This window comes from Pieris rapae, chromosome 22 (assembly GCF_905147795.1).
Source record: "Pieris rapae chromosome 22, ilPieRapa1.1, whole genome shotgun sequence".
Taxonomy (NCBI): domain Eukaryota; kingdom Metazoa; phylum Arthropoda; class Insecta; order Lepidoptera; family Pieridae; genus Pieris; species Pieris rapae.
Window position 1 is genome coordinate 1,985,173 of NC_059530.1, and position 24,807 is coordinate 2,009,979.

Here is a 24,807-nt window from a genome sequence, read left to right on the forward strand (position 1 = left end):
AGTAAATATAAATTCACAATAAGTTTAATTTTTTTGACGTTCATAAGTGTACTTGTTTACATATATGAATAAAGATATATTTGTTTTGTTTTGAATATAGTAGGAATTTAGATGCATAGACTACAAATATTTTGTGTTCAAAAATATTGTATTGACATTTAATGGTTGACGTTGACTACAGTTAATATTAACGTAGCAACAAAAGCGTATAAAAACATGTGTTGTATGTTGAAACATATGTTGAATTAATTCAATGTTATTTATAACCATAAACCAGTTGTCATACTTGAATATTAGTTGACCGAAGATGACACATCTCGCGTTATGGTTTTATTTATGTATTAATTATGTGTTAACACATAAATTGAATGAAGTGTTTTCGTGGAAACAATTGAATTATGACATTAACGGTGTTTTTTGTAAGTAATGTTGTTTTTTCCCATTTGTTTCAATATAATAATCACTCACATACCTATGTGTTTTTCGTCGCTAAATATGTATACAACTAATATTTTTTAGTTATATAAGACATAATTAGTAAAATTTTTGAATAAGGTACATTCGTAGAAGGTTATTTTTAGTCGAATTTTATTAGCTATGAGTGGATTTTAAATTTTTTATTACATCTGCTTTTTTCGCAATTTGCTATAATAATGTTACAGGCGTTAATTAAGTGAAAATCAGTTGATTTTTTTTCTTTAAGTTATTAGATAAATAATGCTTTAAAACAAAGCTGCCGAATAGATTTTAAACCCTCTCTACATATCGCAACTTCAACCAAGTTGATGACCTGATTGTGTTGGTTTCCTGTTTGATGTATAACATTGTACAGTGTCGGCAAAGAAAATTTGCTTATTAAAAATCAAAACCACTAAAGATGAAAATTACCTGATTTAGATAGGAAAAATGAAAATTTCGAAAGGAGACCAGATGGTGTGTATTTTGACGATGAACTGGAGGAAAGGGATAAATTCTTTATACAATACAATAACGTACCCATAGGATTTGAATACGATGGACATCGTGTGTTTGTCACCGTTCCACGACGAAGACACGGTATGTATTAGATTATATAAGTATTTTTCATACAACGACCCGAGGACCTTGTTAAAGCTATTTTGAAGCAAAAGTATATATACTAAGCGATTTTATATGGCGACAGTCACGTTACATTCGCTTAAGCGTTCGACGCCGCCTCCACGACAATCGTATCTACAGAGTAACTGTCATTATCTATGGGTACATAGACAATACTAATTTACGTCAGGCGTGAGTGAAATGTGAATATAAACTTTGATATTTTCATTGATTTCTATCCTAAAATATAGATTTAATCTTTGATAGAAAAAGCCCTTAAAATTATTATATGTACGCGGCAAGCATGTTATGATTTTATTAAGAATATATTATGCGGGAATTGATATTAAACGGGGTTTACTGTTTCAATAAGAACTACAAAAACGAATAAAAATTATACCACCTGATTCACAAATTCAGACAGGCCGGCGACGTAGTAGAATATTATTCTGAAATGAGACTTACGCTGGCCATAGACCAGAGACCAATAGCCATAGAGACCGACTGCTCTAGAGTGGTTGTAGTTGTTGTTGAGTTCATAAATTCCCGAGTTCAAATCCCAGGTGGGACTAAGATTTAAAGGTATTGCGATTTTCCTAATACTACAAGCTACATATATGTGGCAGCACTAATTAAATTGCTTGTATTTATCGGACACACGAACATAGTTTCTAAACATTATAGAGCACTAAGACTGTTACTGAACATCACCTTAGTTTAAGCATAATATCACTTAACATGTAACTTATAAGACTTATTGTAGAGGCTTATTATTCAGATAAAGTCGCACTTTCTTTTGTGAGTTTTATTCTAGGATAAAATTGTGTGCATGTACTAGTGTACACACGTAAGAAGTAAAACTTCTATACCAGCTTATTCGAAATTTTTTTACAGAAATTGATTAAATAAAGATAAATTAGAGAATTTGTAAATTGAATAAAAAACTAAATATGTTGTATATTTAATGAAAATTACTTAACTATTTTTTACAGAATTATAACTAAAATTCGATTAATTGTAATTGAATTATTACTATCACTGTTATCGTTATTATATATTTTTGTTATTAATGCCACAAGAAAAAGATGGCGCGTAACCGTAACATGTAACGCGTATAAAAAACCGTAATTCTTTTTCCAACGCCGATAAAGAAGTTTCACTTCAAAAGTTTTTTTGACATATTAAATATTTATATAGGTATACCATCAACATTGAACTATGTGCGACTTGGGGACAAATCACCATCACTACATCCATATGCGGCTGGTACTAAGCTGGTCTCCGTATATAGACCAAGAATAGACGTGTGCGAACGTCTCTGGATGGTCGATACTGGGCTTCTCGAAGTTCCTGGTAAATTATTTATCTGAAAATTTTAACCCAACAACAACAAAATATCTTTATTCATCTAGGTAAAGAAGAACTGTTACGAACGTCAAAATAAAATTAATTTTAAATTTACATTTACTACCAGTTCGCAAGTCAAGGGCGTAGAGCGGGCAAGACGGCTCCCAAAAACTCTAGATTCAACTACTGAATTAACAATCCAGGACGAAAGCCCCGAGAACAGGCATAGGCTGGTCAAAAACGCTTTTAATTCAGACCTAGTTAAAAGGCTTTTAAAAATAGTTAAACAGAGTCATCAACATTATTATAGAAAACTTGAGAAATCTCTTACGCAGTTCAACGCAACAAGAAGATCTTCTTGGGCCGGTGATTTTTAGTTTCGTTAAGCAAGTCATTGGTTTAACACATTAAGTGTTTTTTCTCGGATCCGAGTGGATTGGGGCGGCCACTCGGATACGTGCGAGTGTCCCGTTAATTTTTTTAAACCATTGCCATTCCTAGCTCTCGTATTCGGCACCTGACGTGCTGTATGCTGACCACTCGGATCCGAAAAATGTTTTTCTTTAAATACATATTTTCAAACATTCATAATTACTAAATCAAAATTCGCCATAAAAAGTTTTAATTTCCGGCTATTACTTTGTATCCATTGTATAAGCATTCAATGTGTTAAACTTTGGCACCTTTTTGACTTTGAATTGCGTCGAATTGCCATCAGCCATTGCCCATCCATTTCAATCTATAGAGGACAGGATAGGCTTTTGTATGGGATGCTACTTTATCTCAACAAGTTAGACTCAGCAGGCGAAAAATAATATACGGCTTATAAGAGTCTTCCCGCCAACTTTGATTCTGTACCCTTTGGAGTAGAGATTCTTGAGTGTAGATAAAGATTTATGTTGGTTGGTACTGATGAATCCAGGACTGATGCTTCAATTGCTCAACGAATAGTAATAGTATAGGTATCGCAATGCAGTGAGGAAATCTGCCAGCATTCAAAGTACCTATTTATAATTATTACTATTTCATCTTTGCGTTGTTTTTTTTATTTCCAGGTGAAAGGCAGCAAGTCCAAAAACCGTCGATTGTGATATTTGATTTGAAAACTGATAAACAGATATTGAAACATGAACTAAAGGACAGTGACATATTCAACGAAAGGACTTCTGGAGGTAAATTTCATTTAAAAAAAAATTAAATTTACGCATGGATTTTGTTTCTCTTAAGATAAAACATAATCTATAACTCGTTTTAATATATTAATAATAATCATGTTAACTTAGATTAGATTCTTTCAATTATCTACTATTTGTTAACTGATTTATGATGTTTTGTTTAATTTGTTTGTTGGAAAAGACGTTCTGGCCTGTCATTTAAATTTTAATTCGAAGATTTTTTTGTTATAGCATTTTGGATTATTTTCCAGTGAAATAACTATTTCTTAGTGTTGTTGTCATATATATTATAATGATGAATTGAAACACATGAAATATATTATATTAGGGAAATACAATCAAATCATATTTGCAAAAACACTCCCAGATTTCTAACATATGAGCAAAGAAGTTATTCTGGAACACTCTTTGCGAACGCTTGTATTAAATTAAAATAACTAATGAATATGTTTCGAAATTATATAATAATATTTAGTTAGTAGTAAGTTACAATAAATATTGTTGTTTAAAATAATACCCCATCTTAGCAGTTTTCAACATGTGTCTAATTGTTCGATTTAAAGAATTGATTTTCGAAAACTACCCGAGATCCCGCGAGATTTTAATTCTTAATCACACGAGATCTTCTCTCGAGATTGCGTTCCCAACGCAAAACCGTCATCCATGGCGAATGTCAATGTTCAAAAGCGAGCTATGGTAGGCTCATAGGAAGTGGAGATCCGTGGTATCTACTTACCCTTTCGAAATAAAAAGGCGTAAACATATATATTTTTAAATTATATTTTCAGGTCTCACCTCAATAACTGTCGACGTAAACAAATCAAAATGTAACGAGGCATTTGCTTATATAACTGATTTAGCTACGAATAGTATAATAGTGTTTTCCCTGAAAACTAAAACTACTTGGAGGATCGATGACCCATCATTTGTGTTTGATAAGACAGCTTTGAATTTCACAGTGGCAGGTAATTTCAATACTTAGTTTATTATCCGGCTCGAAGGACCAAAATGGGTCCTCCGAGTGCTTTCAAATCTGTCGTCTGTCGAGTTTTAAAAGTTTTTATCTTACAAACATAAAATATATAAATTTGAATGTAAAATATATTATAACCATTAGGTTTGTGCAACCTTCTGTAAATAAATATTCAGCTTATTTCTGGATTGTTTTCAAGAAGTCTCTATCCGATAAGACCACCCTTTCTCTTTTACTTCGTTTTGATATTAAAAATGTTTTATTAATACATATAATGTATATAACCCAAAATTTTTTGGATATACTGTGTAAGTACTTGATTGTAAATAAGATAATTGAATTTTAGTATTCAAGAACATGAATTGCTAATTCAATATTAAAAAAACAAAAAGGTAGCTTCAGGATTTGATTTATCTCCAAAATTATTGGGTTTGGGCGTTTATTTCAGGCCATACAATTAGTTGGCCTGATGGCATATTCAGTTTGGCGTTGGTGGATTTGAATGGACGAAGAATGGCGTATTATCATCCCTTGATGTCCACAAATGAATACATGATAGACACGGGGTACTTGAAAAACAATTCGTTGCAAGGAAATGTTCAGGTAAGGTAACTGATAATTCGATAATGCTTTTATTCAAAAATTATTTTGAACTGGAAAAAAGGTTACAATTAACTACATAAATGACTACGTTTAAGTTTTTTTAACAACACTTTCTAATTGAATTAATAATTTCCTGATTCGCTTTGTTCAGTCTCTTTCTGTCAAATTGTTTATTCTGTGATGAAAAGGGTTTTGATTAGTCAGATGACCATAATTATTGAGAATATTAGTCTCTTAGTAGGTTTTTTGGAATTTTGGGTACATAAGTATATTTAGCTATACCTATATATTTATTTACGCTAGTCGTCCCTTGCCGCGATCGTTTGTGTAAACCTGAAGTCATGTTGTGTTATACAGGCTTCTAGGAGGTTAATACATAAATTTTTCGTAGCCTAGGATAAGAAGCCAGGAATCGATTTCATACTCTAATAACTAGGGACCTTGGCCACAGGTAATAGATATACTTTTTTAAAGTAAACCATACTTTATTTCGTTTTTAATCCATGTTAAAGTTATTTCAGCTTTTAGGCAACCGCGGTCCTAAAACACAAAGCGGAAGCCACGCCTACCACGAGAAGTCGAAAACAATTTTCTTTGCAAACGTTGCGAACGACGCCATCTTGTGTTGGAATGTGGAAAAGAAGATGGCGCCCGAAAATGTAGCCATTGCTGCCCAAGATCACGAGAAATTAGTGTATATTTCTGGTAAAAAAAAGGTTCAATACATACAACAGCCATAATTAAGACATATATATATATATATACAATACGGATATTGTAACTAGTGATTTGTCGCTTAATAATGTAGGTATTACTATTATTATTTAAATATATTAATTAGTAATGTATTTAATTAGTATTTTGAAGTGTCAATGCCAACTATTCATAATATTACCTATAATTTCAGTCTGTTTCACTCCCTCAACGAAATTAATCTATTAATTATATCGTCTTTTTCTGCCAAATTGTATTAACGCTGTGATGAAAAGAGATACATGCATCCACAGACTTACTTTTTAATTAATTTTGGTATATCCTCAATTTGTTATCAATTTCTCCAATTGTGTAAATTAATTTAAATTATATAAAAAACCTTGTCTTGGCCTAATTTGTATCTATTTCGTGTGCATTTGTGTTTTTAATATGCAAGTTGATCAGGCTTCTGTATCTGCCACGTCACCATGGCGTCTCGGTGAGGTATCGCCCTAACCTCAGAGATAACAGTCGAACACTGACGCTGGTCAAATTTGGCTCTAGTTTACATATGTATACTCAAACTAAAAATGTCTTACTTATAATAATATGAAAATTTTCTTTCAGATTTGAAGGTGGTCGGAGATGAGGTGTGGGTATTAGTGAATCAGATACCGCGGTTCGTCTTCTCCACATTGGATGTGAAAGAGCCCAATTATTTTATACATAGGTAAGTCTAGTCAGGGTAAAATACTGAATGAAACACTGAAATGAATTTGCGGCGTACGAAAGACGGCTAGTGATAGTAAAATGTGGAGTTCTTGGGAGGCGGTAACACGTTGGGCATACAAATAGAACTATATTTTTTTTAAGTTTTACTCCATTTGGGAAAAATTATGGGATGGGATTCTTACGATGCGCGTGCATACCGTCACAAAAAACCGACACTGAAGTAAGCCATAGTCAACATTTTAGTTTTTGAAGTAATTCTGTGTGTGGTATGACCCCGAGTCCGGTACGCGACCTACTGCCATCATGGGGGGGCTCCCCAGCCCCACCGACACACAACAAAGACTGCTGCGAGAGCGAAGACTCTCCACAGTACCTAAGAGGCCCAAGGTCGCTTCAGCCCCCACAACGACAGCCGCTGACCCGTTGAGCGGGGCCCGAAACTGACTACCCCCGCAAGCCCACGTGCGTAACGGGGCACCCGGCGCATCAATGCTGCATGAAGACAGCAGACAGTCTGTCAACTAAGACTAGTTAAGTGTCAAGCTTAAAACAGTGCATGTTTGTTTTTTGTTTTGACACTTTATTGTATTTACCTAATTTCGCTGGTCGTGTCCACATGTTCTAGGGACGGCACCGCTTTTTTTTATATTCTCGTATGTAAGTTGATGTTGACATGTGTTTGTCCTAATTTTGTGGTCCAATAAAACAAAAAAAAACTATATTTTTATTTATGAAAAGCACTTGTCGAATAATATAAATAAATGATATTTTCTTACAGGTCCCAAGTCAAGGATTTGATTCGAGGCACCGTTTGTGATAGATGTTAAGCTAAATTTTTCATTTGTTCCTTGTTTCCAATAGCATTATTCCTGGGGCTTTAAATTTGTAATTTGGTGTGTCGTCTTCTTCATAAAATAAGAAGACAAAACTTTAGACAATCTAAAGACTTATGAGTCAGAGATTCGAATTCCGCATTTGTTCTACCTATAATATAATCATTGGTTGTGCCAATTTAATTCTTATCTTATAATTATGTCAACTGTATTATATTTTTGTATGCAAAGAGATGTTAATAAATAAATAAATAAATGTGTGCTTTTTATTTATATACATAGGAAAAAAGAAACAGTTAATACAAATTATAACAAAGGTGTTGCCTCGAGCCAGTACAATAATAATCCTTATAATTAATAAGTTTACAAAGAATTAAAAAAAAACCCTTTAATTAGGAAATGTAGCAAACCTCGACTCGACTCGTGAAAGTCTAGGAAGGTTAGAACCTTGTGAATAGCACCTAGAAATTTGTAGTAAGGAGTTTATTGGCAGTTCTTCTCGTCCGTTGTACGCCCTTGATTTGAGAACTGGCAGTGAATGTATAATAAGTTTAGCATTTATTATATTTTATATATTTTCTTAATGACGTTCATCACTGTGCTACCTGAATGAATAAATAATTTCGAATTGAAAATACAATTTCCGTCATCAAAATTCCGTGATATTGTCAATGTCGATCATCAAAAGACAATTTGGATGCGAAGAGACAGCCAGGTTGGCTTTCTCCTTTGCGGAAAGAACGTGAGAAATTCTCTTGAACAGTTTTGGCAAGAGATTAAAAGGCTCGAGTCTCCGATGGCAGAAGTTCAATTTCTTTCTGGATCTGGAAATGTTCTTTGCCTTAGCAACCGTATATCGGACCTGGAGGCTGAGCTATATGCATTTTGGGTTTACAGGTGCATTGCAAGATGCCGCTTCTGCAGCCGCTGTAAAGCTCTCTTTCGATAGGAGGCTGCCACACAAGCGCTTTTAAAACAGTCAAATTGCCAAATCCTACCATTTTCTTTGTAAAAAAACTTGGCGAATAAAAAGAACGCCGGAGAATTGCCAATTTTTATCTTCCGGTCTATGCCCTTGATATGGAAATTGGTATTTTCCATTTTACCTTCAATTTTTTTTATATTGACCGTCATAAGTGTACATAAATACTTATATGAATAAATGAATTTTGCATTGTCGGTAAAAAATGTAGAGACAGACAAATCAAATTCAAAGCAAAAATAGTTTTTGCATTTCATTACCTATGACCGTTCAATGTCGTTGATTTAATTTTTTATTTTTTCACCCGGACCTACCTCAATGTCACTTGCAAATGACGTCAAAAGGATCTAATAAATAATTCATCTCGTTTTATACTTGCAAATGTAAGAAAATGTCGACCTAGTGATAAGTCTTTTCAACTTTGAGACCGTAGTTTGAACCCAGATTGCAAAAAAAAAATTAGATTTTAGAATCAAAGTTTGATACTCTTCTGGAGCAGGACCAGCGTGCTTCCAAGCATTTTTATCTTAAATATAATTCTCTAATTTGTAATATACTAGTCAACAAAGTGTATTTTTAATAAAAGTTTTAAATAATCTTTCGTTTATTCAATATCACATATTTTGATTTAACTGTAAAAATACCCCATAATTTGAAGGACGTCGACCGTCGTTGAATACGGTCAAGTGGAGCTGGATACACTCGAACGGTGAAAACATCGCGAGGAAACCGGTTTGCTTACCCCAAAAAAGTCAGGGGTGTGTAGGATGATCGCCTACTTGCCTATTAGATTGACAAACGATTATCACGGAAATCTCAGGCCGAGACTTAAGAGGTAGCGCCATGATTTATTTAATTTATTGCCCACAAATTGTCTATGCTTGAAAACGAAATGCAGCTTCGAGGATTCGTACATAAACTAACTAACATAACTTTTGAGAGCTTTGCTTACTTTTGCTGTTAAGAGGAAGGAGGGGGAGACATCGGGAGTTCCGACTTGGGATAGGCCATACATACCCATAGGGAAAACATTATTTTTGTTTGTATCTTTTATTGTGTACAACATTGTTTGTACTATCAATAGTTTTAACAGCTCACGCGGTTACAGATTTGTATGGATAATAATTTTTCACCTCCTGGGTCATATTATTGCAATTTTATTGCGTATTTTATTATATGGGTGCAATGCTGATACTAAATACACTACAGAAAATCTGTGAACGTTGTATATAAAAATGTGGGTTATTCATAAAAGGTAGACATACCATCACGGACTTTTCTGTAGACCTTTTCAATGTGTACAATACTTAGTAACATTATTTTGATAAAACTCGTAGGGTTCAGCCTGCGTTTGCAATGTAAGCGGAAAAAATGTTAATTATTTAGAAACCTCAAAAATAACAGTACTTCTCCACTATTTAATGGATGTTATTATACATTTAAACCTTCCTCTTGAATCACTCTATCTATTAAAAAAAACGCATCAAAATCCGTTGCGTAGTTTCAAAGATTTAAGCATACAAAAAACATAGTGACAGAGAAAGCGACTTTGTTTTATAATATGTAGTGATACCTATTGTTTAATGTTATGCAAAGCATTTGTCAGTGAAGATTAGTGATTGCAATCCGGCGTCATTTTCAGTCCGGCCGGATACGACCGGATTCCCGTCAATCCGGCCGGATCCGACCGGATCCGACCGGATTGATTAAATCAAGATCATTTTCGCTTTTTACTACAAAATAAGTGAGTTAATCAAGTGTCACTGCACTTATATATGTAGGTAATTAATAAAAATTGAATCACAAATACATAAAATCGACTTTATTACTTAACCAATGTTAAGACAAATAGACAACAAGAAAACAATTAAAATTTAGTAGTGTAGGTAACTTGTAATAATTTTACGACGTAACGAGTAGCTTAGTCTTTTTAGATTTCACTTTCACAGATAGATCAATTTATAAGTAACAATATTAATTATCAAGTAACTATAATATCTTCTTACGTAATTAACTGAAATGAGATCAAAATCATTATTAAAGTATTTGAGAATGCTAAGTAACAAACAAGTCTTATAGGTATTTATGATTATGACAGATACCATCATGATTTGATGAATCTGTCGAACGAATGAATGGCAAAAATTATCACAATTATGAGTTTAGAACTCTTTAGTTTAATCAACTTACGATAAATAATTATTAGCTATATTATTTTCCCACAAACTGCTAGTACCGGATCCGGTATATTGGTAACGGATCCGGTAACCTTTAAATGATGCCGGATCCGCCGGATTACCGGATCCGTTTTTCCTGATTGCAATCCCTAGTGAAGATGCAGTTTCATTGTAGTGAAATGATTTTTGAAATCGGTCTAGTAGCTTTTGTGTGAAAACATTACAAACATACGTAAAAAAAAAAAAAATATATATATATCGTTTATTTAATAAATCTTCTCTGTGATTTTTTGTGTTTTTGTTTGTAATTAATGATATGTCTACGTCTATGTTTCCTCTTTATAATATTAGTATAGATTACGCACTCGTGTTTATTACAACATGTATTAAAACTACCGTTGCTAATCAAAAGTGCGAGCGTACAAAGTACACCAAGAAGGTTTCATTTAAAAATATTTGAAACTCCTTATATATATTGTTTGTCTGTCCACAGACACACAGACAAAAAACACGAAAAGAGATCGGCAGACGTTGTAAAGATAATAGGAGGTACAACTTGGATAAGAAGAGCTAACAAAAGAAAATAATAGAAGCATCTGAAGAGGGCTGTCTGAGGATATGCATTACCTAAATCGTGAAATCTCATATATTACATTAAGTTAGGTTATCTAACTAAAACAAATGTATATTAACTAGTATATTACTCGCATGTTTTGCAGCTAATTAATATATTGCTGCAGAACTTAGTTTTTATCGATTAGGAGGGTTTAAATTAACACACAAACACACACATTGTTCCCACTTACTACCAAACTTTTGTATTTACCTAAAATGGTTCTTACATATTATATAAACATAGCAGTGGTGGATTTACCAGCAGGCTGAGTAGGCTGTAGCCCAGGGCTAACTTTTTTAATCTAAGTGAAACGGGCAGGAGGCGCACTTGATGATAAGTGATACCACCGCGGACACTCTCAATGCCAGAGAACTCTCGAGTGCGTTGCCGGCCTTTTAAGAATTGCTACGCTTCTTGAAGGACGCTAAGTCGGTTCCATATCGTAGTGGTGCGCAGCAAAAACTTCCTTGAAATCACTCAGTTGTGGAACGGTGGACTTCGAGGAGATTTGGGAAGTATAACATAATTTGGGAACGAATTTTTGACAGAGTGTTTTCGGATGTTTTACAGATCTGTCTGCAGCCATTTTTGAAAATGACTTTCACCTCTCACAGGAGGCTCATCTGCTGTTAGTTGGCAGAAGGCTCTCGAGTGCGTTGCGGGCCTTTTAAGAATTTTCATGTTTATGTGTATGAATAAAGATATTTTGTTTGATTGATTGATTGAATTGTTACGCTCGTCTGTTAGGAGCCCTAAGCAGAGATATTAATAATTTAAAATCCCTTTTCTGCCATATCAAATGATTTGGAACAAATAAAACATGATACAATTTGCTATATTATATTTATAATCTATACATACATACATTGAACTACATAAAACTTATTTCTACAAAATGCACTGGCTTTTGGTACATGGTAAACTTAGGAACGTTATGTGCTACTGTTAAATGATTATTATATACCATATCAATAGATAAAACAGCGCTGGTACTGTAACTAGTGATAGTGACGTGTTTCTGATAGTAAGAAAACTAAATCTAAGTTACATACAAAAAGATCGATCATACATATATCTGTTGAAAGAACAACAGCGCAGTTTGCCGGAAATTGGAACTAAATACGTCATCTCCACATTGACATCTTCGTTCATTGAAGACCGTCAGTCCCTTGAAGCGTGTCTGACATTAACATAAATCGACATAAGTAAATAAAAATAGCTGAATTTAAATGTTTGTGTAAAAGACATTCTGATAAACACTACACTTTTTCCTCAATGTTAATTTTACAACTCAATATGAATACTATATCGTGTTTGTCAACCCAAACATTTTACACATACGAGACTTTGATACAATTTATATTTCATTCATAATACGCCCTCGAAGCGCTGTTAAAGATTTCATTTAGATAACAAATTTAGTCAATGTCGCAAAAGCAGATTTTTATAATTGGTTAAATACACACATTAAAATTTTTGTTATAGTTTTGTGAATTCGAAAATACAGCAAAATTGAGTAATTGCTATCACATATCGTGCGCCAAGCATGAATATAATTGTTATGAACCTAGGTCTGGACGTTTAACATGGTGGTGTCACATGCTTCGTTTGATAACAAGTCCTAAAAATACAGATACCGGCAAACTTCTTGAGCATTAAACAAAGGAGTGGGGGAAAGTTTGCGCATCGTATCGCAGCGCGGGACACAAACGTCAACTGATTAACCAATCACGCGATCGATACGTCACTCAAACCCCCCCTCCCCCTCCCCCGTGATACCCAAAAATCGCTTCTGCGCAGGCAGTGACATTTGTTCAAGATGTTTGTCGGTATCATTGGTTAAACTCCAACACCAATGGTTTTATGGGTCTCAGACTGCCATATCTGTTGGCTGAAAACGCTTAACACATTCATGCTCGGTACATATCTAACACTAATCTAAACTAATTATCGTAAGTCCAATAAACAAAGCAGTCGTATTATTAAAAATAGAATAACAATTTTAGTTTTTTTTTTCATTTGAATTTGTATTCAAACGTCAAAAACTGTTTCGTGTTAATAATCTGTCTACGTATTTGGAAATATTTCAAAAACTTATTTCAAGAAATAAATAATTTTTGAGCGTATCTCTTATGTTATATTGTGCTTGTTCGCCAGATACTTGTCTCAAAAGAACCTAGTATTTGCACGCCGTATGTGCCGAAATTTACTTAATTATTCATACATTATGTGACCTGAGCAAACACAATACAACATAAAAGAATTATCTACAAATAATTCATAAACAAATGATCCACATCAGGCATCACAGAGTCAAAAAGAGAACCTCAATTTCATAGCATCAAAGATGCTGTTTTTATGTCCCACGTAAGTTGGCCAGTTTAACTACTGCCAGAACCATTTTAAATTTGTCACTATATCAGCAATGTGGATCATTTGCTGATAAATTTAGTTTTTATTTTCTTGGTAAAAGGTATAATGGGTATGTGTCTTTCGGAAGGGCAGCGCAGGCTGGCTTCTGCCTCAAGTTATCTTTACTAACAGCAGCTACATCAAACTCTTGAATAATATTCGCGAACATAACAAAACTCATGGTTGTTACCATAGTTTGGCCGATACACGTTCTCTTACCTATGCTAAATGGAAGAAAATGAGGTATGTTCTTCCTAACAGAGACTATCTCTTTCTCCACCTCTCTTGTTTTGTCGATGGGTCCGTTCCTCTCCCCATCCGACTCCATACCGGAGTCACAAAGAGAGTTTCGTCGCACGCGGATTTTGGTCTTTTCCAGGAACCTTGATGGATCAAATTTCTCTGGCTCGTTCCAGTATTTTGTTGATGTGTTCAATTCATAGTTATTAATGAAGACGATGGTACCTTTCTCTACTCCATAGCCGGCTACTGCTGCGTTTTCCGTGGCCACATGAGGGACGATGGGAGATGATGAGTATCTGAGGACTTCCAGGATTGTTGCCTCAGTGTATGGCATGGATGGCCTGTCGGTAAGAGTTACAGCTCGCTTTCCTTTCGTGACACTGTCAATTTCAGCTTTGATACGTCTGCCCACGTCTGAATCTCTCGCTACAGCTGTTAAACATAGCATGACCAGGTTTCCTACTGAAGAATGACCTCCAAGAAAATCTTCTAGCATGAAAATAATAGTATTTCTGTCTACTGTAGGATCGTCGTGTAGTACCCGTAATAAACCATCCAAGAAGTCTTTTTCTGGAACCTCGGTGTCGTGAAATGAACTTGTCATTTCGCGTTGGTCAACAATCCTTGACAGAATGAAAGATCTGATTTCATGAGACCAGTGCGATAGTTTCTCCATGTGTTTCTTGTAGAAAGGTGCGAGGAATGGGAGGAAGTCAACGGCGTAGCCTTGGTTGATTTCCCAGAAAATCTCATCAAAGTAATCGACGATTTTACGAAATTCAGGGTCTGATTCTTCAAAACGAATATTGCACATGTAGTTAGAGAACATATTCATAGCGGTAGACATAAGAAGAGGTTTCAGGTGGACTGGAGCGGCAGATGTCCTCGTAATTTGCTTTAAAGTCTGAACCAACTCAGTAGCTTCGAACGTAGCCACAGATCCGATTTGTGCGAAGTTGTCAGTGTGTTGTTTCGGTCCACAGTGACGTCTTGCGAGATTGCGACGACGTAGTTGAAGATTCGACCAGTCGCAGAGCGCCAAAGCTGAAACAAAGGAAATATTCATGAGTATCCATTACTATCTTGCCTAAAATATAAGTAGCATAGTTATTATTTTTATTGATATATAGCACTAACAATGGTGTTAAAACACAAACAGCAAGACATGGGTCTACACCACGCGTAACTTTTATCTTGGAATAAATAAAATGCAGTATTAAAGTATATAACAAAAGCGTTCCGTGACCACATTTATAACTAACCAGAAGACCGAACACATCGCTCAAAAGCTATTCGTGAACTATCTATTCTATTAGAAATTGAACTGTCAAAACCTGATCATATATTGACGTCTACCAAAACCACCGTTATAAAAACGTTGGTTTTTTATAAAAAGCTATACATATGTTGCTGGAATATTCTATAAATTACACCGAATTCGTTAAAGACACTTTAAAAAGGAGGATGTTTCGAAAGAGACCCAGATTTCTTCTAAGACTACCTGAGAGATTTGATACATTTAGATGTTAGCGAATTCAATAGAATTATAATTTTAAATCACCCACGTCAAAGCCCATGTGTGCATCCATTATGTATGTTATGATAATGGTATACGTACATGCAAACATACAATTTAATAATGGCACAAAATTTGATTTATACAGATTTATTTATTTATTTATAAAATCTCGCCAGCGCTCGGCACACTGATTCATATTGGTACAAGAAAAATAACATATTTTTTTAGCGTAGCATCGATAGGCAAACAACATACACGAAGAGATAATAAAATAAATTGAACAACATTGCTTTCTCAGTGTGAGGGAAGCAACTATATCCAGACCTAGTTCATTTATATAGGTATAGTATATAAGTATTTGTTCATCGGGGTTAGGGCGCGTAGCTAATTTTTATTGCAGCCCTTGCAGATTGAAGAGAAATATCGTATATTGCATTGTGTGTATCCATAAATTTACTGAGCGTCAGGCACAAATTACTAACTTGCATAAATATATATACTATAAGTAATATCTACATATATACTTAAATTGGTCATAATACTATAACCTAAAGAATAGCGTATAATGCTTTCAAGGGAAAGTGATTAGATTGTACAATATACTATAGATATATTGACCTTTATTATAAATACGGCCATAGTAACGGATAAGCACAATTTTGTATGTCAAAATAATATTATATCAAATTTCAATTAGTTCACGAATTGGAACGGTGTAAAATTACGTTTTTGGGTAATTTGTGTAATTTTTATTAACACACTAAATCACTGTCATCGCACATTTAAGGTCACACAATATAATATTAAAAATGTGTTAACACTATTAATTAATTTAAGTACTCTAGTTATGTATATCATCATATGAAGCTGAAGAATATGGTAAAAAATCTATATTTGCGGTTTTAAATAAAAGATGCTGGTGGAATGAAGAAGTGGTGGGTGAGGAAAGGAAGTGGGCCGGTTCTAGGTCTAAATTTGAAGAAGAGAGAAGAGAAGAAATAGAAAGATTCTAGTAAGAGATGGAAATGGATCAGGGCACATTATTATAGAAGATAAAGATAAAGAAAAAAGACAAAAAGACTAAGAAAGCGATGGAATAGATTCCTTGCTATGACAAAAGAAAACGAGGAAGACAAATAAAATGATGGGTAGATGATGTGCGAAGAGCAGCTGACCTGTAAAGCTAGATACAGAGAGGAGTGGAAGCTCTTAGAGGAGTTAATTTATTAGTACTATACATATTATTTAGTATAAGTAATTACAGCAACAAAGTCTTTTATAACAATTATAATTATTATTGTATAAATTTACTGCACGTAATAAAAAAGGACGTATAGTTAAAAAAGAATATGCACCTAAAATGATTTTTTATTAAAATAATAATATACATTTCTACATATTTTCAAACATTCCCTTAATGAAAATTCTCCATAAAAAGTTTTGGGTTTCGGCTATTACTTTGTACTGTTGCTGTGTATTCTCCTCGGCAAATAATACGCATTACATACCCAAAACGACGTAAAGGAGTCAGACTTACTGCGTCTCGTTTTTAAATTTCACACAGATTTGTCATGTATTGTTGTAATTATTTAAGAGTTTACGTGATGTGACGTTTTTTTATGTTACAGAAGGCAGGGCAGACGGCTAACCAATGTTAAGTGATACCTTGGACACTCGCACTGCCAGAAGGCTCGCAAGCGCGCTGCCGGCCGTTTAAAATCGTAAACTTTTTAACACAAGTTGTTTTGACAGTGGTCAATAAAGTTAATTTGCTAAAGTTCATCCGCTAATACGGTTTACAATAATTAGAAACACATGTACGTATCAGGCTAACGTTTAATAAATTGATACATAGTTTGACAATTTACCAAAACTATAACTATAGTATGAGTTTATCTTTGGACCTACTGAATCGATTTTGAAAAGTCAAAAACCTTTCTAAGTGTGGACATTAGATTTCTGTATCTGTCAATAGGCAAGTAGATGATCAGCCTCCTGTGCCTGACACATGAGACTTGCGATAAATCAAAACCTGCTACGAATTAATTGCGATTTTCACCAAACACTAGAATTATTCACGAGCTCTTTAGTTTAGACTTTGGAGGCTCGTGCGAAGGGTAGTTCGCTAATATTCCATACTCGTGATGAACAATTCACATTCCGCTGAAAGTTTCGACAAATCGAGTTACATAGTTAGGTAACTATACTTATATAATTTTCAAGGCAGTTTTTGCCGCTCACCACCACTTTGTGGAACCAGCTGCCAATTGAAGTATTTCTGAACCAATGCGACTTAGGGTGCTTCAAGAAAAAAGCGTAGCAATTCTTAAAAGGCCGGCAACGCACTCGTGAGCCCTTTGGCATCCAGAGTGTCCATGGGCGGCGGTATCACTTAACATCGGGTGAGCCTCCTGCCCGTTTACCCCCTATACCTTAAGTTTAGTTCTATAAAAAAATACGATTATGAAGTGATGTAGGTCATAATAATTACTGTAATCTAGATAAATGGAACACACTAAGTACTTGACCTAATAACATAGATTTGCCCTTGTAATAGGAATATTTTAATTACTAACTACCATGACGCGTTGTGGTACAAGTGTAAGCTAATAGAAAACTTTCTTTTAAATTTTTAGGTCTAATTTGGAGATGAATAAGTATTTGCCTCTTTGGGTAAAGGTTTACAATTCCATACCTCGATTGTGAGTTTGGGGGAGGGTATACTTATCACCGCCAACCAATTTCAAGTACCAGAAACAGTTATTTAAAAAAAAAAACATACATATAATACCTAACATTAACCGGGCCCATCGTCCTCAGTCATCCATATAAGCCAGTCGTTTACCAAGCAAAATTCACCAAGTTTAGAAAAAAAAATCAAATAAAATCACGCACATTCACGAGAAAACAAAAGAAATGTAAAAAAGTAACGGCTTTTTAACGAATAATCCGCAGTGTAACACTAACACACTGCTAATTGGCGGATCGTTTAAATTTCTAATATTGCACAAAATATTGTTATTTATTTTAATTAGTTTAAAAAAACTCAAGCAGCATAAATTACTCCAAATCTCACTGTGGTTTTCGAATCAAGGTCCCCCGCCCTACATACTCATTATAATCAAATTCAAGGTATTTAATTATAAGCCCAACCCCCTCTTTGTTACAAAAACTACTTGCGGTGGATATTTCGAATATTTTTGCATGGCCTGCAATGGCCTAGTGGCTTTCGAGTTTCATCCCTGAGGTTCGATCCCGGCTGTGAACCATGACTCTCTTTTATGTAACCTAACATTCCACTCGATCGGTGGAGAAAAATTGTGAGTAAGATTTTTAACTTGGGTAACAACTAACGATAGCTAAATGTTGGTAAAGTCAAAGTATGAAAGGAATACTCGTCGCACTATAAACTCTAGCGAAATGCCAACAGTTGACATGCAAAGCCTAATAACAGTTTTATGGAAGACATTTTACCTATTTAAAAATCATATGGGGAGAAACCTTGTAATGTACCCATACCTTTAAAAACCTAATGTGAGGGCAGCCAGGCAGAATAGCAAACCCTTCCCCCTACTAAAATGAAACCTAATCTTCACAATCCGATAGGCAATCTGGCAATCATGACAAGACAAATCCAGGTAATCCATACGACATGCAGAAAAGTGACATTCCATATGACATATATCAGAGACATATTAAAGGTATTATGCTGCGCACCACCGCTATATTGAACCAGCTACCCAATGAAGTATTTCTGAACTATTACAACTTAGGGTCCTTCTTTAGTTGGCTGGAAATGCACAAACCCTCTGGATTTGAGTGCCAATGGGTGGCTAGATCACTTAAAATCAAATGAGCCTTCGGCCTGTTTGCTCCATGTTCTAGAAAGAACCAGAAACATCATTCTGGGCACTGTAGCGTTCGAAACAAAAGCGAACGCATGATACTTGTACGTGATAATGAACACTGATGAACGTCAAAAAAAAGGAATTATACATTAAATGCTTCTAATTTTAAATTTACTGCCAGTTCTCAAATCATGGGCGTAGAACGGAAGAGAAGAACTGGCAATAAAATCTTTGTCACTCTTTGTAATCGCCAAGTTTTTTCTTTTACATAACGTTTGTATGGAGCTGCAACCATTACAGCATGTTCCATATGACATCTTGAGTAATCAACTGATGCGAATAGTGTAATTATTGTCAATTTTACCGTTTGATAACAATCTTGAGAATATTTGCATTATTGTCGACGAAATACAAGACTTGTACAATACTTAGTATTAGCAGGTTTCTTAAGGCGCCAGATCGCGCTCGCTTCAACCTGTGACTCAGACTAATTGTAACAAAAACCTACATGTCTTGATTTTCTAATATCCATGAAATATGATGCATGTAATTTAAGTTTAAACGCATTTATAAACGCATTTTGTAATAGTAAAGTGTCTTTGGTAGATGCAAAATGCATTCTGGCTGGGTTTTGGTAGGAAAAGTGTTCGCATAATATTATTTGCGTATATATGACTTGTTTTATATGAAAAGAATATAAAACATTTCGCGTGCAATATATTGCATTGCGCTTCTTGATTCTGACTCATTAAGTAAATAAAAATATTAAATCGTAAATACACGTATAATATTTTTCTTTAAAGCATATTTATCTATTTAGAATTCAATATTTTTTTGGATTTTAGGAACCTTTATTTCCTTGTCAATCTATATTGGTATGTCTATTGAAGATACGATAAGCGATAATACAGGTAAATGGACTAAGTACTGTATATCCAAGACAAGACAAAAGAAACCAAGAAAGATCATTGATCCGATGTGAGACGGTCTTAAAACATCGCAGGCCAGTGGGCCTCCAGTGGCCATCCAGTGTGGTCTATCCATCACTATGCGAACCACAGAACAGATTACACTGGATAAATCTGGAAGATTGTGTCAAAAGACAAACAAACACCAAGAAAGATTCAGTATAGTAATTATAATAAAATATCAAATTATGTAAATCCATATTAATATTCATTCTTTCATTCATGCATTTTTCTATATAAACAAACAATGGCGCCACAAACTTTTATGTGTAGGCCTTCAGATTTCTATATCTGGTTTGAGAATGTTTTTTAAGATATCAAGTGCTTTTTTCTCGAATCCGAGTGAAGCGGGGCCATAGTAGCGGTCTCGCCCACTCGGATCCGTGCGAGCGATTAAAAAATAAACAGGATGTTTATTTTTTAAACCATTGCCACCCCGACCACTCGGATCCGAATTTCATCAATCATACGTAATAATTTCAAACATTAATATTTAATAAATCAAAATTCTGTTAGGTTTCTGCCTTATCTGCTTGGCACACGGGGACTTGCAGGCATGCATAACTCGCGATGTCTTCCTTCACTCTACTAACGAATGTTAAATGGCCCTGTAGAAACTCAATTGGGGCGTGGGATTAATACTTACACCCTGATGCCACTAGGCCAACAACACGTCCTTCTATATGTATACAGTCAAAACCGTTTACGACGACATCGTTTAAACAACATACCGGTTATGGTGGTCAAATATGGCCCGGCTGAATTCAATCGTATTAGGTACGACGTTATCAGCTGTTACGACTATCGGTTTGGTCAACCAAATATGAGTAGTAAAAGGGGTAGTAAGGGTTGCTCTTAGAAGCCTTTATTATTCATACCACCGACAAGAGACGCAGAATTCGTCTTTTGCATACGTGTTAAGACATATACAGTATACACTCATTTAATAGGGATGCCAACAGGCTCGAATTTAATGACGTGGAATAAGTGATACCATGATGATCTTATGTTCCAAAATAAACGTATTTTAGTTTCATTTTTAATAAGCTAGTGATTTAAATATTGATTGTAATAATTAATATATAAAAATTGCAATATATTACTGTATTATGCAATCTATCAAGAATATTCCAGAATCTTAAAAATCATAACAACATGCCACCAATTACCTCATTGTTAATCCAAAACAAACGCACACGAAGTAGTTAAAACGTATAAAAGAAGTTGTATACAGAGATGTTAAGTTCCATCATGAATTATTTCTGTAGCTTATTGCTATTTTAGACTTTTTACGTTTAATAAACAATAAAAAATGTAGAATATGGAATCAGTTCGATTAAATAGAGCATAATACTCATGAATTAAATATATTCTGCAATATTAAGCGTTTAATTATGTAACTGCAATCATGGATCCTCTCATGCGTGTCCTATGGTTTGTATGGTTCTTAACTAAGTTGGCAAGGCGCAGGAGACACTTTGAAGTTTCTTGCTAAATTCGAGAATATTTTTCTAGGACTCATTTTAGAAGCCTAGAAAAGCCGTAGTTAACCGTAATAAATCTTTTTATGATCCCTTAACGAAAATATTGAGATTGTAACTGAGATAAATGAAATAATACTTACAATTATTTCTGTCTCCATCAAAGAGCTGGTGGAAGCGCAGAAAGTCTGGTCTTCCACTGAAGAATTTCCCATTTTGATTCAAAACCTCGCGAATTAATTCTAAATTATTCACTATTAAACACTGAGAACTGCCCAATTTCATGCTAAATATATCACCATACTTTTTAGCTAATTCAGTGAACGACTGAAATGGCGACTCATTTTTTGCCAAAAGATGTAGATTCCCCATGATGGGCAATGGCAGAGGCCCGGGCGCTTTGTTTAAATCAACTTTTTCCACCCCATGTTTTGTATTTTTATAGACAGTAACTGTTTTTCTTGAGAAAAATTTGTACGCGATGAACGCGCATAAAGCGACTAATAGGAGCGCACTCATTTTTATTCTTAAAAGAAATTTTAAGAGTGACAACACCTTTGACAGGAGTTTTGGCGGGAAGCGCACCGGCAGGGACTGTCCATCGATCGCCATGCTAGCTGTATATATAGAGAACGTATTTGCATTTCTGCAATGCTATTTCACGTTTTGTTACTATAAATTCGACTTTATTCCGTTCTAATAAGTGTTATTTATGTGTTATATCTTATATGCGTGCTATGGTGTTTTTGTTTATCATAAGTAGGTATCATATTTTTTATTGGTCTGCTATGGTTACCACAGACAAATTATGCAGTTCATTCCTTGTCTTAGTGAAATTAACATGTAAGTGCAAGTTAAATTCGTTATAAAATCGAGATTATTGTTACGTAAGCATTTTTATCAATTTAGTTAAAAACTGAATGACGCTTTCGATTATAATATTTATTTATTTTATGGGCACAACACATTCACATCGAGACACTAAAGAGAACACACAGCATACAATTTTAAGTACGACATGTAAAGGATACTATTTTTAATATGACGTCTTATAAACCAATTTCGCATTATTGTGTGTTAAATAATAAATAATGTATTTTTACAAATAGGAACGAAGTGTTATTTTTTTCTTGTATATATTTAGAATATTCATTAAATCAGCGCCTATATAATTGGAATCTCGGGATCGGCTCCAACGATCTTCATGATTTAGTATACGGGGGGTTTCGGGGGCGATACATCGATCTAGCTAGGAATCATTCAGTCATTTTATTCGTGTTTTATCTACTTAAACATAAACTTATTTTTTTTTATTGGAAGAAAAATAACAAATAGGTGGCACTCATGATTTTTTTCTTAAAATAACCAGTTCATATTTTTTTATTATTCTTGTAATAAAATAAATAATTAAAACATTCTTTTTTTGACTGATTCAATTATAAAAAGCATTGGGGTTTTTTTGTACTCTGAGAAATTTTTAAATATAAAATTTTATTATTATTAAAGTAATAATTTACAAATGTCGTTTAAACGGTTTGTTTTGTGGTCCAGCTATGAACCATCTATTCTATTGTTGTGAACCATCTATTCCATATATATCTATTTGTAGTTTTTCTGTTTGACAATCTTATCTTATCTTACATTTATTTATTACTAGCGAACCCAAAAGACGTCGTCCTGCATGATATAACTTTATTTATGTATAAAAAAACAGTATAATTATACATAATATGTAAGCTATGCTATCGTATAGCTTAGATCAAACTACGCACGTTGTGTGCACACACAAAATATGATTGAAATCGGTTTAGTAGTTTAGGAGTCATAGCGATAACGCGTTTTTGTATAACTTTTCAACTTTTAAATTCAAAACTTTTGTATAACTTTTTTCATATAACCTCAAAATTTTTGTGAAAAATTCAAATAACTATATGACCATAAAAAGTTTAACATTTCTCTCCACGATATTTACTATTCCGATATTAACATAATAGGGATCTTTTGAATGATATTTTTTCAAAATTCAAAGTGTGGGTCCATTGACGTAAATGGAAAATGTTTATGTAAGACTAGGTTAGTGGGATTATGCCGTACGCTTTAAACACAGAAATTTATGTATTTTTAAAAAGTATAACAGCCTCCGGTGCCTGATACACGACGTCGACTTTTTGGGTCTAAGACATCAATCATCACCGCGGTTTCCTTACGATGTTTTCCATCACCGTTCGAGCAAATGGTATTTTTTTTTTATAGAACAGCGGGCAAACGGGTAACCTGTAGCGTGCATGGATTAATAAATAATAAAACTTTTCAATTGACACTACTCTCTGAATGCTGTCCAGAAAATGAGTCTGACTATCGGGGCCTGTTTAAAATAAAATTCATTTATATGTTCAAGTAAAACGCTCAAAACTTCTCTATAAACTCTGTTTCGTGATGATTAGTTTTTTTAATAGGCTAGTTATTATCAGCATATCAGCATTGGCAACGCACTCGCGAGCCCTCTAGCATCGAGAGTGCCCATGGGCGGCGGTATCACTTAACATCTGGTGAGCCTCGTGCCCGTTTACCCCCTGTTCTATAAAAAAAAGCATTTTGCACACGTTTGGGTCAAGATATGGCGGTTTCTTCCAAGTTTAATGCGCACATAGAATCCAAGAAAAACAACGTACGAACGACAAACAAGGAAATGTAAATTTCGTTCTATTCGTCATATGTGTCGTGTTGATCAATTGTAGCGCCATTGATATATAATAATAAATAAGCCTTTATTTTTCCACATCCTATATAAATAGATATGAATACAATTTTAACTAAGATGGGGCCCCTGTCCTGGAGAAGGCCTCTTCATTTGCAACTTTTTCCACCCTAATTTTGTGCCATCGTCATCCAATTTCTTCCAGCTCCCTCTCAATCCCGTCGGCCCATCGCTTTATTGGTCTTCCTTTGTTTCTTGCGCCATTGATATATAATAGTTATACATAAGTTGTGCGTAAGTATTCATTATAACAGTGGATTACAATGTGAAGCCAAATTTTCAACCCTTTTTATTATGGGGTCATGCTACTGATGTCGAAACTATTGCATCCTGTAGAAGAGGGCTATTTGTGGAATCTATAATTTTAAAT

At 34.3% G+C, this 24,807-nt stretch overlaps 2 protein-coding genes across 2 annotated transcripts; one reads left to right on the top strand and one right to left on the bottom strand.

The window, feature by feature from the left end:
- Positions 1–178: 178 nt before the first annotated feature.
- LOC110997292 (L-dopachrome tautomerase yellow-f) lies at positions 179–7,650 on the top strand. Its single transcript, XM_022265370.2, has 9 exons — positions 179–419; positions 898–1,056; positions 2,275–2,430; positions 3,480–3,596; positions 4,388–4,564; positions 5,021–5,175; positions 5,697–5,880; positions 6,496–6,598; positions 7,379–7,650. The coding sequence occupies exons 1-9, from the start codon at positions 308–310 to the stop codon at positions 7,425–7,427; spliced, it is 1,212 nt and encodes a 403-aa protein (XP_022121062.2). The 5' UTR covers positions 179–307; the 3' UTR covers positions 7,428–7,650.
- A 4,399-nt stretch (positions 7,651–12,049) lies between these two features.
- Positions 12,050–22,260, bottom strand: LOC110997309 (cytochrome P450 307a1). Its single transcript, XM_022265407.2, has 2 exons — positions 21,823–22,260; positions 12,050–14,907 (listed from the first exon to the last, which is right to left on the bottom strand). Exons 1-2 carry the CDS (start codon positions 22,196–22,198, stop codon positions 13,664–13,666), a joined length of 1,620 nt encoding a protein of 539 aa, XP_022121099.2. The 5' UTR covers positions 22,199–22,260; the 3' UTR covers positions 12,050–13,663.
- Between the last annotated feature and the right edge of the window lie 2,547 nt (positions 22,261–24,807).

Coding starts and splice junctions, on each gene's coding strand:
- LOC110997292 (XM_022265370.2), top strand. CDS start 308: ATGACACATCTCGCGTTATGGTTTTATTTATGTATTAATTATGTGTTA. Junction 4,565..5,020: donor TTTGAATTTCACAGTGGCAG/GTAATTTCAATA, acceptor CGTTTATTTCAG/GCCATACAATTAGTTGGCCT. Junction 6,599..7,378: donor CCCAATTATTTTATACATAG/GTAAGTCTAGTC, acceptor ATTTTCTTACAG/GTCCCAAGTCAAGGATTTGA.
- LOC110997309 (XM_022265407.2), bottom strand. CDS start 22,198: ATGAGTGCGCTCCTATTAGTCGCTTTATGCGCGTTCATCGCGTACAAA. Junction 14,908..21,822: donor TGATGGAGACAGAAATAATT/GTAAGTATTATT, acceptor CCTTTGTTTCAG/CTTTGGCGCTCTGCGACTGG.